Below are 14,054 nucleotides of genomic sequence, written 5' to 3'. Positions count from 1 at the left end.
CTTACTTAAAAAGGCGAAACTCGATTTTATCACGGTTACAAAAGGTTTTTATTTGTTTGTCAATTTTATTCGGCACGATAGTAACTCGAGTTCTGATAAGTTTTTGTGTTCTAAACTAATTTCATTCTGTTTTTCTCATATGACCCATCTTGAGGAACGAATTTTTTAGATTAAGTGATAATAGCATTAATGTCAACTCACATTGTTATTGCCTCTCCTTGCCATAAGAAAATATAAAAAATATTTAAAATATCTTGATTCGGATCGTGAGTATTTATTCATTTGAGAACGATTTCACATTGTTCTTCGAGCGTAAGGTATAACAAGCGCCAGGAGGGTGTAGCACATAATGATAGTGATTGTGTGGTTTAAATACAGTATTATTTTCATAACTTAATTAATTAAATATTATATTATTATTTACTTCTAATTTGGTTTTGAGATCTTATACGGTTATCACAGACGAAAACGCCTCATTCCATACATATATAGCGGCTGCATTGGTAAAAAAACGTTTAGTTCAGCGGTTATTTTTGTTGCGTGTAATTCACGTATATCGACAGGTCTGCCTACTCTACAAATCTACACGGCTGCGGATCAGTTGACAAGATTTTGAATCCATTTACAAAGTTCTATTGGTAAACGAAGATTTCGAGGAGAAACTAAGAGTGTACGTGCTCGTCAACGATTTATCCTACAAAATCAAGCTACAAGGCCTAAATGTAACCGTAAGGTGGGTTTAAGAGCCATTTCACAAAAATCGGTAACAATCCGCGAAATTGTAATATTTTGACGTCGTTAATCTCGGTGTTGGATGCAATAATGTAATTTATATTCTTGGAATATAATAGAGCAACCTTTGTTGTAGTCCATAGTCAGATCAGAATTTTGATTTATATTATGTGTATAAAATTATTAACCTTTTCATCAGCCTCCTCCCTGGGTAAACGGTCGCAATGTATACTTTGAAGTCCTACTTTTCAATAACCTCTACGTTGAAACCATTTTAAAAAAATATCATAATATGTGGAATATAATTTTGTTGTCCACTATCATAGATTTTTATTCCATTTGTATCTCTATTAAACGATAAAAAAAATTTAAAGTTACGAATATTTTCCAAATAAGTACAATTTTAAATGCGATATTTCTCTTAGAAAACTAAGAAATTTTAACGAACTATCTTCATCAAAGTAAACTTACATCATTAAGGAATACAAAAAAAAATAATTAAAAGATGTAATTATTTTTAATACATTTTATATTAAATAATAAAAAGATAGTATATATTGCCACGCATCAAGCCCGGTAAATCAGTCGAGCGCTAGCGCTCTTAGAGGTAAGGTCCACGCCAAATTCTGCGCAGCCGTCTCTTTCGCTCACACGCGCCAAGCGCCTGTTGTTATAGCGGATAAAACGCATTTGATACTTTCATAATAAAATATAAATAAAATAAACATATTACGAAAATGACTGTAAAATAATATAATGATAATTTCTGTAAACAAATGTATAATTTAATTTTCTTTTCTCACACTATCAATACAAATAGGCATTTCAATCTGTTTGTCTTGTTATTTGTTAATTAATATGTTTGTCGGTGTCGATGTCATTAAATGCTTTTTTATTCATATCGTAAATATTAGATTCATTCGTAAACTGAAAAAACTAAATCAATTTAAAAAAATTGTTTCATAAAATTGATTTTTTTAATTTTATTTTAAATTTATTGACTGTTGTTATATAACATACTTGAAATTTTTAACAAATTAACTATGTAAAAAACATTTTATACCATAGTTATAATTTTTATTATACATCAGAAAATGATCACGATGGTCTTTTGGTTGTCACACTATACGTACTAGCACAAAGATCGCGCGGCTCGTACGACTCGCGCGATGCGACCAAATTTACCTAAACTTGCAGAGCGTAAAATTGTGAAATGGCTCTTAACGCACCCGCTGACAGCTTCAACCACACAGTTCACGAGGTGGTAGTTGACTAATGCAATGTCAATCGATGCTTCTTTAATTTCCTTCGAGCATTTACTCATTAAAATATTTATCGATTTATTTTGGTCTTGGTTCGAACCCGACCTTACGCTTGTCGTGTTAAATAGCTTGTTGGTTTTAATTATAAGCAACAAATTATCGTTCATTATACTTTTCTTCCATTGTTATTTATTTTTACTTCAATGTAACGTGTTAAATAAATGTATATAGTAGAGGAAATTTGGCATAGTGAGACTTATTTTTAATATTATTAAATAATTAAGATACCGAATCGATATTTTAGTATAAATTTTTATAATACACTAGCTGTGCCCTCGACTTCGTCCGCGTCGAATTGAACATAAAAGTATATTGTTCAATTCGCAGAGTTTATAAAATAAATAAATTTCTAAAATAAAAGTAGCCTAGGTTACTCCTCACTACATCAGCTATCTGTCAGTGAAAGTCCCCTCAAAATCGGTCTAGCCCTTTTAGAGATTAGACGGAACAAATAGACATAAAAACGTAAAAAATGTAATTTTGATATGTGCCGTGTATACATGCATATGCACTTAATTAAAAGCGGTTATTTTAATATTACAAACAGATACACATAAATTATTTAAAAAAAAAATAATATAAAATGTCGTGTATATTTGTGAAATTGTAATGCTGATTAACTTGTTGTATTTTATGTTGAAATTCATATGAATAAATACTAAGATTATCAAACATTAATATTCTTATAAATAAATTGATCACATACTTACTTTTTCGAGGCTTAACCTACTAATTTTGTTATAAAAATATAACTGTACAAAAATAATTCTGTTTGCATGCAAAACGAAAAAAAAAACCGATTTCAAGTATATCGACCAGTAATACGACGTAAATCGACGAAAAAGTAGTCAATTTGATGCGTATTATTAGGGATAACTAAAGAATCACTAGTCGTATCTCGATCAAATTAAAATAAAACTACTTAGCAAGCACCACCTATCGATTAAAAAAAGAATCATTGAAATCGGTCCACTCAGTAAAAAGTCATGACGTATAATACAACGTAGATCGACGGAAAATTAGTCAAGTAAATACGAATTTTTAGCGATAGCGCAAAAATAAATCTCAATCAAATTTAAATGGAACCACATAAAAACCTTGGTGCACTTTTTGATAAAAAAAAAAACATCGAAATCGGTCCACCCAGCTAAAAGTCTTGAGGCAACATATATAAAAAATACAGTCGAATTGAGAACTTCCACCTTTTTTTGAAGTCGGTTTAAATATTAACTTAAAGCCGAAGAACACATGAAAAGGAATCTATAAATTTTTGGTAAGTGAAAAACTATTACACGGAAACCTTGCTATATTAGATATACGATTTAATATATTTTATAAATTACCGATATGTATTTTTTTAACATCTTTAAGAGAAAGAAAAATATAAATTATAATGAAACAACTTTTTTTGGATTTTATCGCGGTTTATTCCTTTTTTTAGATGCCAACGTTTCGGATACTTTACAGCAACCATGGTCACAGGAGGACTATATAATGTTTGAAATACGTACAAATAACATATAATCAGTCATTTTTTTCTTATTTTATATTTTGATAAGGCCAGTCTCAGCCAATTCTCCCCCAAGGTTCTTTGATTTAATTAAAATTAAATTTTATTATTTTAGTTGAGTTTCCAACTTTGTACCACTGAAACCTGTTGTCTGCTTTTAAATACAACTAAAAATTTTATTGACGAATTTTTAAAAGTACTTGCTGCTTAGTTGCTTACTTGATGGCTTTTACAAAATGATTTTATCAAACTAAGAGAAATTGAAGTTTTGATAAGAGATTTTCGTACTTAATTTTATTTTACAAAAGAAAAATATAAGAAATCCGGACAGTAAACATCGACGTAAGTACAAAACGACTTATTTTAAAGGTGAGTATCTGGCAATGAAAAAAGTGTTTCGTAGTTCTCTATATTTCAAGTGATAGAAAATTCACGCTTTATAATGTCATTTTTGTAATAGTAAATTGTTTTTACCTTGCATTAAAGAAATATGACTTTAAAAATAACGTTAATATACAAATCTGATATGAAGATGTAGATTTTGTTGCTCTTAGTAAATTATCATTGTTGAGTTTCTAAGTAATTTATAATTACAACTACTTCATGAAAGATGAGATAAAGAAATGTTCAGAAAATATATGTACATTAAATCTACGATATATAACGAAAGATAATATTTAGATTGACGTGAATAATAAGGAAAATATGAAAGTCACTTACTTTGAATGTCTGTCATACTTTCAATTTCAAACAATGCAAACAAAATTTTAATTGTAAAATAATACTCTAAAACTTTTGAAGTAGTTCGTACGGCTGCTAAACAACTACATTACAGAAAATTTATAATAACAATATAACATATACATAAGTCTAATCCCTACAAATTTGATTATTTTAACAAAAATAATAACACAAATGTCAGAGTTATTGAGTTCAGTCGCTTACTGAATAAAAATATTACTTCGAAATAGTCAAATTTTTTATATTTTATTTTAGGGATTGCAGAAATATGTGTTCTACTACATCGGGAGCTGCCTCTCAACTTTTTGCATCAGCACTAAATTTGCTAGCTGCAACACAGTGTTTCATACCAGAAAATGTCCAACCGCATAACGCTAGTAAGACAAAACCAATATGACGGACGTATTTTTTCATTAATTGTAGTGTTTAGTTTAGTACATGACAAAAAATTGTATTGGCCATACAGATGTTTCCCGTGGTCTGGGTGTTTCTGCAGTCCTTGTGGGTCTCCCCACCGTGCCTCGTTTTGCCAACGTGCTCTTCGTTAAGCCGTCGGTCCCAATTGTTATCACCCGATAAGGATCGTTAGTCATAGTAGGGAATATATTCGCCAAACCGCATTGGAGCAGCGTAGTGAATTAAGCTATGATCCTTCTCCTACATGGGGAAAGAGGCATATGCTCAGTAGTGGGATAATACAGGCTGAAGCGACATGATATTTGATTGTAGCCTGAGCACTAAGTGATGGGCTAGGTGAAAATTGTCTTAAGAGTGTATGCTACCTCAAATTGCTTATTTTCCACTCGGCAGGATGTCCATATCTTCCAAACTACTGAATATTTAAGTTTGAAATTTATATATAGTAAAGTTCAGGACATAAACTATCTTTCATACGTTTCGAAAACACGATTCCATAAAATTTTCTCGATAAAAAAAATCGCAAATTTACCTCTATTTTTGTATTAAAACCTTAATATCTCAGTAAATATAGAAGTTATGGACTTGAGATTAAGCGTGGTAATTGAAATAAGTATGAAGAACATTTTATATGTTGCGTTTTAAAAAAAATAACTATTGATAATGATTGTGGGGAGAAAATACATATAATTCGCGCGATGAACAACCAAGCGCTCTCAATTCTCATGTGTGGTTAGTACGGGTGAAATATGAATTCGAGCTGAGATAGTGTAGCCCCTTAACTATAAGTATTAGTTTAAAAAAATCGTTTGTAACTCCGCTATGTCTTTCAAACTGTAATAGGAAAAGATTCTATTATTTTTTTAAGCAGTGGGATATTACAGGCAGAATTGTAGCGTAGTATTTACTTACATGTTACGCAATTCAATGCAAAAAAAATTATAACTGAGGCAGAGCGTAACAGGAAATTTCCTGCTCAAAATATGGAGCAGCCCGACTGGGGTAGTTCCTCAACCTTACAGAAGATCAAAGCTAAATGATACTGTTTTCAAACAGTGTTATGTTCCTGTTGGTAAGTAAGGTGACCAGAGTTCCTGGGGGGAATTGGGGATAAGATCAGCAACGCGCTTGCAATACTTCTAGTGTTGATAAAAAAATATTAAGTACCAAAATATCTAGGAAAAGTTTTTAACACAATTTCTTGTAACAGATAACGAAACATATGACTTCATCATCGTCGGAGGTGGATCAGCCGGGAGTGTTTTAGCAAATCGACTAAGTGAAATAGAAGCCTGGAAAATATTACTTCTCGAAGCAGGACCGGAGCCTCCAATCGAATCCGATGTGTGTATAAATATATTTGATAAGCTGATAGCATAATTTAGTTTACGTCACTCATGACATTAAAATTCTCTGAAACTTGCCCAGTTCCCCTTCCCCCAGCCTGTATGTTGGGCACAAGTATATCCCGGCCCCCAGTCCCTGCTCCCGCTATTCTTGGCTACGTCAGTGGTCTACGGTCTTGGTGGGGCAGGGGGTGCTAAGAATCTCCGGCAGAGATTCGGCTGTGAAATAATAAAACGACCTCTGCACCTTATTTATTGGCAATCTGCAACATACATGGTATGGAGGACACGGTCATCTTTAAATCCGATATCTTGCTCTATTACCGAGAAGACGAACAACTGTAATAAAGTGGTGTCGAGTTTTTCGTCCAATAGTCCATTGTCAACAGCGTGACGCAAGTCGAGAGTATGTCAGCAAGGGTAACGTACCTTATACTCAGAATATCTAAACAGTATTCGTTGAAGATCATACAGGTAAATGCGCCGACCTTAACACACTCAGACAATGAGGTTTGAGGCTATATATGAGAACATCAGTAGAGCCAAACATGCCTCAAAGACTCGTTTCATGGTGGTGACGGGGGATTTTAATGCAAGACTAGATACGCGAGACGGCGACGAGTAAAAAATAGGGTCCTTTGAATATGGACAACGGAACCACCGAAGCAACTTGCTCGTTAACTTCTTGGAGAGAGAGGTATTCTTATTACTTCTATGTACTCCTTCTACAAGAAGAAGCCGAAATGCAAGTGTCTGTAGTCTTGGATCTAACTCGGACATTTTTTTCGTTCAGTATACCTAGGCTGTGGCCTGAAATCAAAAGTGTTTGAGCATTGTGTGTTGCCAGTGATGACCTAAAGCGCTTAGACGTGGCCCTTTACCGCTAATCTTATATTACTATACCACTAGGCTCAAAGACGCTAAGCGAGTAATGGAGAGAGGTATGCTCCAGAAAGGAATTATTTTCTTATTAATAGGACCTTATCTCGGTTTGATTATTATATTATAATTGCGTTTGCTCGCAAACGAAAAAAAACCGACTTCAATTACATCGACGAGTAATACAACATAGATCGACGAAAAAATAGTCAAGTAACTACGCGCTATCAAGGATTACTCAAAAAGTAGTTATCAGGATCAAATTATTTTAGGTAAATTCTTGTAGGATGTTATTTTACTGTGTTACTTACTAGTTACTTACGTCAACGTAAGCGGGAAAAACATAAAAGGCTTTTTTCTTTCGACGAGTTTTAAATATTTAAATTTTCATTAATAAAAACTTATCATCACAGATCAAAATAATTTAAGACAATCAGAAATGTAAGTAGTAGTAGTAACGGAACTATCTTTAGGTTAAATGTTTTAAAAATTTATATTATATTTCTAAATATTAGCTTCTACAAAATTATAAACAACCTCATGAACTTTGCTTTCATATATTATTGGCACAGAAATATAATTTCTAATACTACATGAAAGTAAGTTCTAAAAACCTTAATATGTACAATGTAAAAACTAAAATTTAGAAAGCTATTCGATTTACACATTGTTTAACTAATGTGTATACTATCTTATTTTTACAGATACCAAATATGGGGATTTTTCTCTACCAATCCAAGTATGATTGGCAATATTATACTCAAAATGATGGTATTAACCACCAATCATATAAGACTGGTTCTGTATACTGGCCTCGCGGTAAAATGCTTGGTGGATGTAGCTCGATCAATGAAATGTTCTATGTAAGAGGAAGTGATCATGACTTCCAGTCATGGGCGAATGCTGGAAATCCAAGTTGGACTCCAGAGAACGTTAATTATTACTTTAAGAAAGCTGAAAGTTTACAAAATATTAAGTTACTAGAAGATTCTGATGTGCGAAATATATATGGAAGAGATGGCCCACTGGTTGTTAATAGATTTAATAGTACATATAAAGATGTCATGGATAAAGTTTTAGAATCTTTTAATTTTATGGGATTTAAGCATGTTGAGGATATTAATACAGCAAATTTTGAAGGATCGGGAGTATCCAGTACTTTTAGTGTGACAGCTGCAAATGGCCGTAGATACAGCACGTACACATCTTATTTAAAGCCAATTAAAGACAGAAAAAACTTAAATATTGTGACAAACGCATATGTAACAAAAATATTGTTAAATGAAGATAAAAAGGCATATGGAGTTGAAGTGGATATTTTTGGGGTGAAGAAAACATTTTACGCAAACATTGAAGTAATAATTAGCGCAGGCGCAATAAATACTCCACAATTATTGATGCTTTCTGGTATTGGCCCGAAAGGTCATTTAGAATCTAAAAACATTTCATGTGTTGTAGATTTGCCAGGTGTCGGTAAAAATTTGCATGACCATAATGGCATCTATATTGCTGTATACGGAGATGAAGAAGGAGAAGAAAATGAATTGGATAAGTCTTTTGAAGTTGCAAAATATTTGTACAATCGAAGTGGACTTCTAGCCCAAAACAGCTATAGCGATATTACAGCATTTTTTTCTCGTAATCAAAGCATGGAATATCCGGAATTTCAGATTCATATGGGATTTGCGTTAAAAAAATCGCAGGTAGTTAAGATGTTTTTTTCAACTTTTCGCGATGATATATATAAATCTTTTGTTGAGCTCAATAAAAATAAAACATTACATTTTTTTGCCCTTAGTCTATTACATCCATCTTCTAGAGGCTCAATATATCTTAACACGTCCAACCCGTATGATTATCCAATAATAAATGCTAATTATTATGGCGAGAGTAAAGATATACAAGATACAGTAGAAGGTATAAAAATACTTAAAAAGATAGTGGAAACCCCCTACTTTAGATCTATAAATGCATTTATACCCAGAATAAATATACCTCAGTGTAATAAACATGATTACGAAAGTGATTTATACTGGAAATGCTACGTTATTAACACAAGTTCAACATTATATCATCCGGTCGGAACGTCAAAAATGGGACCGAAGTCAGAGGATTCTGTTGTTGATAACTTCTTGAAAGTCCGCGGAGTCAAAGGATTACGAGTTATAGATGCAAGTATAATGCCTTCAATTACTGGTGGAAACACAAACGCTCCAACCATAATGATTGGTGAAATGGGTTCTGATATGATCAAAAATGAACATCTACAAAAACATTAAACTCATCTTTTTCTAATTTTGACTCAGATTTTTTAATTAACAAGTTAATTAATACTTATTTTAAAATAAATAATAATCTATACTAATACTCGTATTAAAAAGGGGTAAAGTTTTTAACTTTGTTTGTTTGTAGGGGGTAAAGTTTGCAAATACTGATCCGATCATGAATATTATTTCACTAACAGAAAGTTACACTATTCAGGGGTGATATAGGCTATATTTTATTATTATTGAACAAAAAATTCAGTGAATAGTATATGTAAATCAATCGGAGATGTGCGAGCGAGATGAAAACTTTAATATATATTTGCATCACAAAAATAATTAACGTCCAACCAAGTGAGCACGGGTCGGCTAGTAATAATATACAAATGTCTTTTAATAATACTTAATGAAAAAATAGAACTGAAAAAGATTATTAATACTGTTAATGGTACAGGAGACGAAAAATGTGAATGTTGGGCAAGGAATATACATTCAACATAACAATAGAGGTCGAAACAGGTGTCAAGTTATGTTGAAAATACGTACCTTAATTGTTTATACAATAAAACAGGCTGTTTAAAATTCATTCGACTGATAAATTATGTTGTTTTCGATTTATTTGAAATATTAGGCACAATATTTGTGTGCTTGACGACGCGTTAGCGCGTTAACTGTTGCACTGTCGGTTTCGAATTCGATCCCCGCACCATACAGATGAACAGATGTACAGATTTTTGTCGTGGTCTGCACCTTTCTACTTGTGTGTGCATTATGTTTCTGGAAGCCCGACACAGGAGATAATCCTAGTGGACTTCGTGTAGTGTGAGGCGCTTTTATTTATTGGAACGAAGTCCGTTATGAGGCGTTGCGGAGAGGTACACTAGCCGGAAAAAAACGTCCTTAACATTAAATTAAAGCGTAGTATTCTTATATATAGTTAAGTATGATGCTATGCAGTGTCTTATGTATAGTCTAGTGATGACTGTTATTATTATTGCAGTTTGCTATCATTATTATATCAGTTGATAATTATTATATATTTTTTTATAAATCGTGGAAAAAACAGGTGTTAAGTTAATTTTGTAAACAATTTTTTTATCGATTCAAAAATCATAATAAAAATGTATATCCGAATAATTATTTTCTTTATACCTCTAATAGAACTTGAAAATAATATTCTATAATTAAGAACATTGTTCCTATCTAGTGTCCCACGACCACAACACCACACGTTTTTTTTTAATATTTATTTGTAAATCATCAGTAATGTTTTATGTTTTAAGTATCATACAAATTCTTTAATAATTTAATTCGGCTGAACGTAAGACGACTTGTTGCATAGAATCTTTTATTATTATACTACATTTCTTCTTATTATTTTTATAAGGTGTGAATTGTAAATATTTATATTACTATTTACTATTATTATTACAAATTTAATGTTTGTATATTTTATTTTTCGACATAATTATATGTGTATCAAAAAGGTGTGCGGGTATCTCACTGGCAGATAGCTTATAGCTTATAGCTTATAATATTATGATTAGGGAAATAAAAATGTTTTATTTAAATATTATCCACACTGCTGTATCCGCCAACCCACAGTGGAGTGGCGTGGTGGATTAAGCTGCGATATTTCTGCTACATGGATAAAGAGTCCTATGCCCAGTAGTGGAATTTCACAGGCTGAATCATGATTGTTTTTTTTTCAAGACAAGGTATATGAATTTAAATCAGGCCTCCATAAACACGCGGTACTTGACAGCTTGTTCATGATAACAGCACGACCGTACTCATGCGTATCGTAATTAAAGCAGTGTTTGCGTGTGGTCTGTTTGTATTGGCAGAGAACTAAGACTTCGAGTCGTTAATTTCAATTCACAGTACAACGGTTGTTAAGTTAAAAAAAAAAATGTCTGACTATATTTCGTTGTTTCTCACGAAAAAGGGACGTAAGTAATAATAAATCTTATAAGTCTGTCTCTAAAAATTATAATGACGTTAATCATGAAATACTACGAATTATTTTCAAATAACTTTGCGACTCATTTATCAACGTTTCTAAACGAGTTATAAATTAATTCGAACCGTGCCCTTTACATCTCTCTTTATATAAAAAAGGAAATTGTCTGTACGATTGTTTCAGTAATAGTTTACTTATATTTATCTATCGTAAATGTTTTGTATTCAAAGTATGCCAGTGATCCCAATACGGTCTATCTGCGCGTTGCTTCATCACTTCAGCCTATCGCAGTCCATTGCTGGACATAGGCCTACCCAAGTTCGCGCAAAAAACGGCGTGAACTCAAATATTTTGCCCATAGTCACCAGGTTGGGCAGGCGGGCTTGCGACCGCAGGGCTGGCTTTGTCGCACCGAAGACGCTTCTGCCCGTCTTCGGTCTGTGTATTTCAATATTTGCGCGTTGCTTAGTTTATTTTATACAATTACTGTATTTGTGATTGTGTCTTAGATATCTTTATGATTTCTTATCTGAGGTATAATAATATGATTAAATACATTAAAATTTATTGGGATTGTTTAAATTATGAATAAAATATTTATCTATTTATTAATAGAACACCACCAAAGTATACATCATATTTCAAGTACATAATATACAATAACTGTAAAGTCTGAGTGTTATTGTAACAATGAGTGATTACTACATTAAACTTGACTAACATACACTAATAACATACATATATATAACATACACATGGTTAGAACTTAAATAGTGTTTTACATTACAATAATCTATACTAAAAGATTAAAACAAAAATAAATCAAAGAGTTAAAAAAAAAACAATTTGTAACAATAATAAAACTGACCACATATAAGCTTGCGTTGCTGAATTTTATCTATAATTCAATATATTTTTTTTAAATTTAAAAATAGTATTGTAAAAAAATATTTAAACATAAGAAAATTGAAAGATTGACAAACGTTCTGGTAAAGTAGTGCAAGAAGTTTCTTACATTCGGAGAATGCATGTTTATTTACCGCTGAAGCAAAAAGGTAATAAAAAGGTAAAGGTAAAGGTAAGGCAATTTGTACTACTAGTATTGAAATTATCGTCAACCGACAACAGAGTTTAATGGTGGATTAAACTGTAACCATTGTCCTATATAGAGAGGAGAACTTTGCCCAAGTACTCCTGGTGACGTGAACATGGCGACTTAGTTTAGTTCAGTTAAAACTTTAACTGAAAAGAATATATAAGTACTAAAAACGTACAACTTTGCTAATCTTCAGCTTTTCGAAAGTAATAGCAATTTCATATTTCCTTGAAAATCGCAATGTTAAAAATATTTAGATGTCTAACACTACGAAATGAAGCCAGAAACACACTCTCCAGACTACGCTCAGTAAGGCATAAAACACTTTTATGATCCAAAGAGTCAAAAATGAAACAGCGGAATCAGGAAAATTCTGTGAGCATTCTTAACACCACTCCAACTATATTTGCTGAACCAGGCGTATCAAGAGAAATGATTTTCCTGGTGAAGTCGGTTAGATTTTGATTTAATTTTTTTAGACATTGGTTTATTTTTTGTTATACATAAGACATAGTGATGCTAAACTTTAGCCGCAGATTCTTCATCAGCCTCATGAGAAAGAAGGAAACAATTTGCAACAATTTGCAATTTAGATCTCATAACAATGTAGACATTTCAGTGGGTAACTTTTTATGTAATATCTAGATATTTTTTTTTTTTTTTGTTTTGACAAAACACTGTTAGTGTTTATATAAGAATTGACTATGACATATTTAAAATACCATACAGCATTATTATTGGTATCTATCAGAATGTCTAAAACAAGAGAGTGAAGAACCCATCAGATCAAATGTAAAGACACCGCTTTTAGTCTAGATGTAAAACATAATTATCTTGGGTTTAACTTATGACGTTATTGTTAGTGAGTAACATAACCAGAGCTCCTAGAGAGAATTGGGGATAGAATTGGTAACACGCTTGCGATATTTCTGGTGTTGTATATTTCTATAGGCTACGATAATCGCTTGAGACGTACGCTTGTTTGCCGACATAGTTATATTTAAGAAAAAAACACACAAATGTTACACATAAGATAAACATACTCTTCTCATGCGCAACTCGTAGTCATAGCAAGTAAACTATGATATTTACTGAACGGCAGTGGTCATCTTTCAGGTGCGTTGACCAACGACAGAGCTGGCACGGAAAGGTAAGCTTTGATATGCGTAGGTTAAAAAAATACAACGAGTTTGCGCACAACACAAGCAATCTTTCTAGTATTAATAAAACCTAGCAAATGTTACTATTGTAAGTTTTTTTTTTTTTTTTGTTTAATCTTGATACAATTCTGCGCGGACATGTATGGTACATACATATCATATCCGCGCATACATATCTGTAAATATTTAGTTATTTTATTTTTCTTCCGTTGTTATTTATTTTAACTTCAATATAACGTGTTTGTACTCAGTAAAGGAAATTTGGCGTAGCGAAACTTTTCTATATAATCAAATAATTAAGATACTGAGTTAATATTTTGGTAACCATTCTTATAATACATATTGTCATTACAATCGTGTTAGGATTGATATGAATTTAAAAAATTGTAAGATAAAATCATCATCATCATCATCATCATCATCATTACAGCCTATACAGTCCACTGCCGGACAAACTGAACTCATGTGTTTTGCCCATAGTCACCACGCTGGGCAGGCGGGTTAGTGACCGCAGTACTGGCTTTGTCGCACCGAAGACGCCGCAGCCCGTCTTCGGCCTGTGCATTTCAAAGCCAGCAGTTGGATGGTTATCCCGCCATCGGTCGGCTTTTAAGTTCCAAGGTG

General features: G+C 32.4%; 1 protein-coding gene across 1 annotated transcript; it reads left to right on the top strand.

The window, feature by feature from the left end:
- Nucleotides 1-4,573: 4,573 nt before the first annotated feature.
- On the top strand, nucleotides 4,574-9,226 carry LOC123657439 (glucose dehydrogenase [FAD, quinone]-like). Its single transcript, XM_045592982.1, has 4 exons — nucleotides 4,574-4,682; nucleotides 5,933-6,066; nucleotides 7,652-8,650; nucleotides 8,837-9,226. The coding sequence occupies exons 1-4, from the start codon at nucleotides 4,574-4,576 to the stop codon at nucleotides 9,224-9,226; spliced, it is 1,632 nt and encodes a 543-aa protein (XP_045448938.1).
- Nucleotides 9,227-14,054: the final 4,828 nt, after the last annotated feature.

This window comes from Melitaea cinxia, chromosome 10 (assembly GCF_905220565.1).
Source record: "Melitaea cinxia chromosome 10, ilMelCinx1.1, whole genome shotgun sequence".
Classification (NCBI taxonomy): Eukaryota; Metazoa; Arthropoda; class Insecta; order Lepidoptera; family Nymphalidae; genus Melitaea; species Melitaea cinxia.
This window is presented reverse-complemented; position numbering and strand designations above follow the sequence as displayed.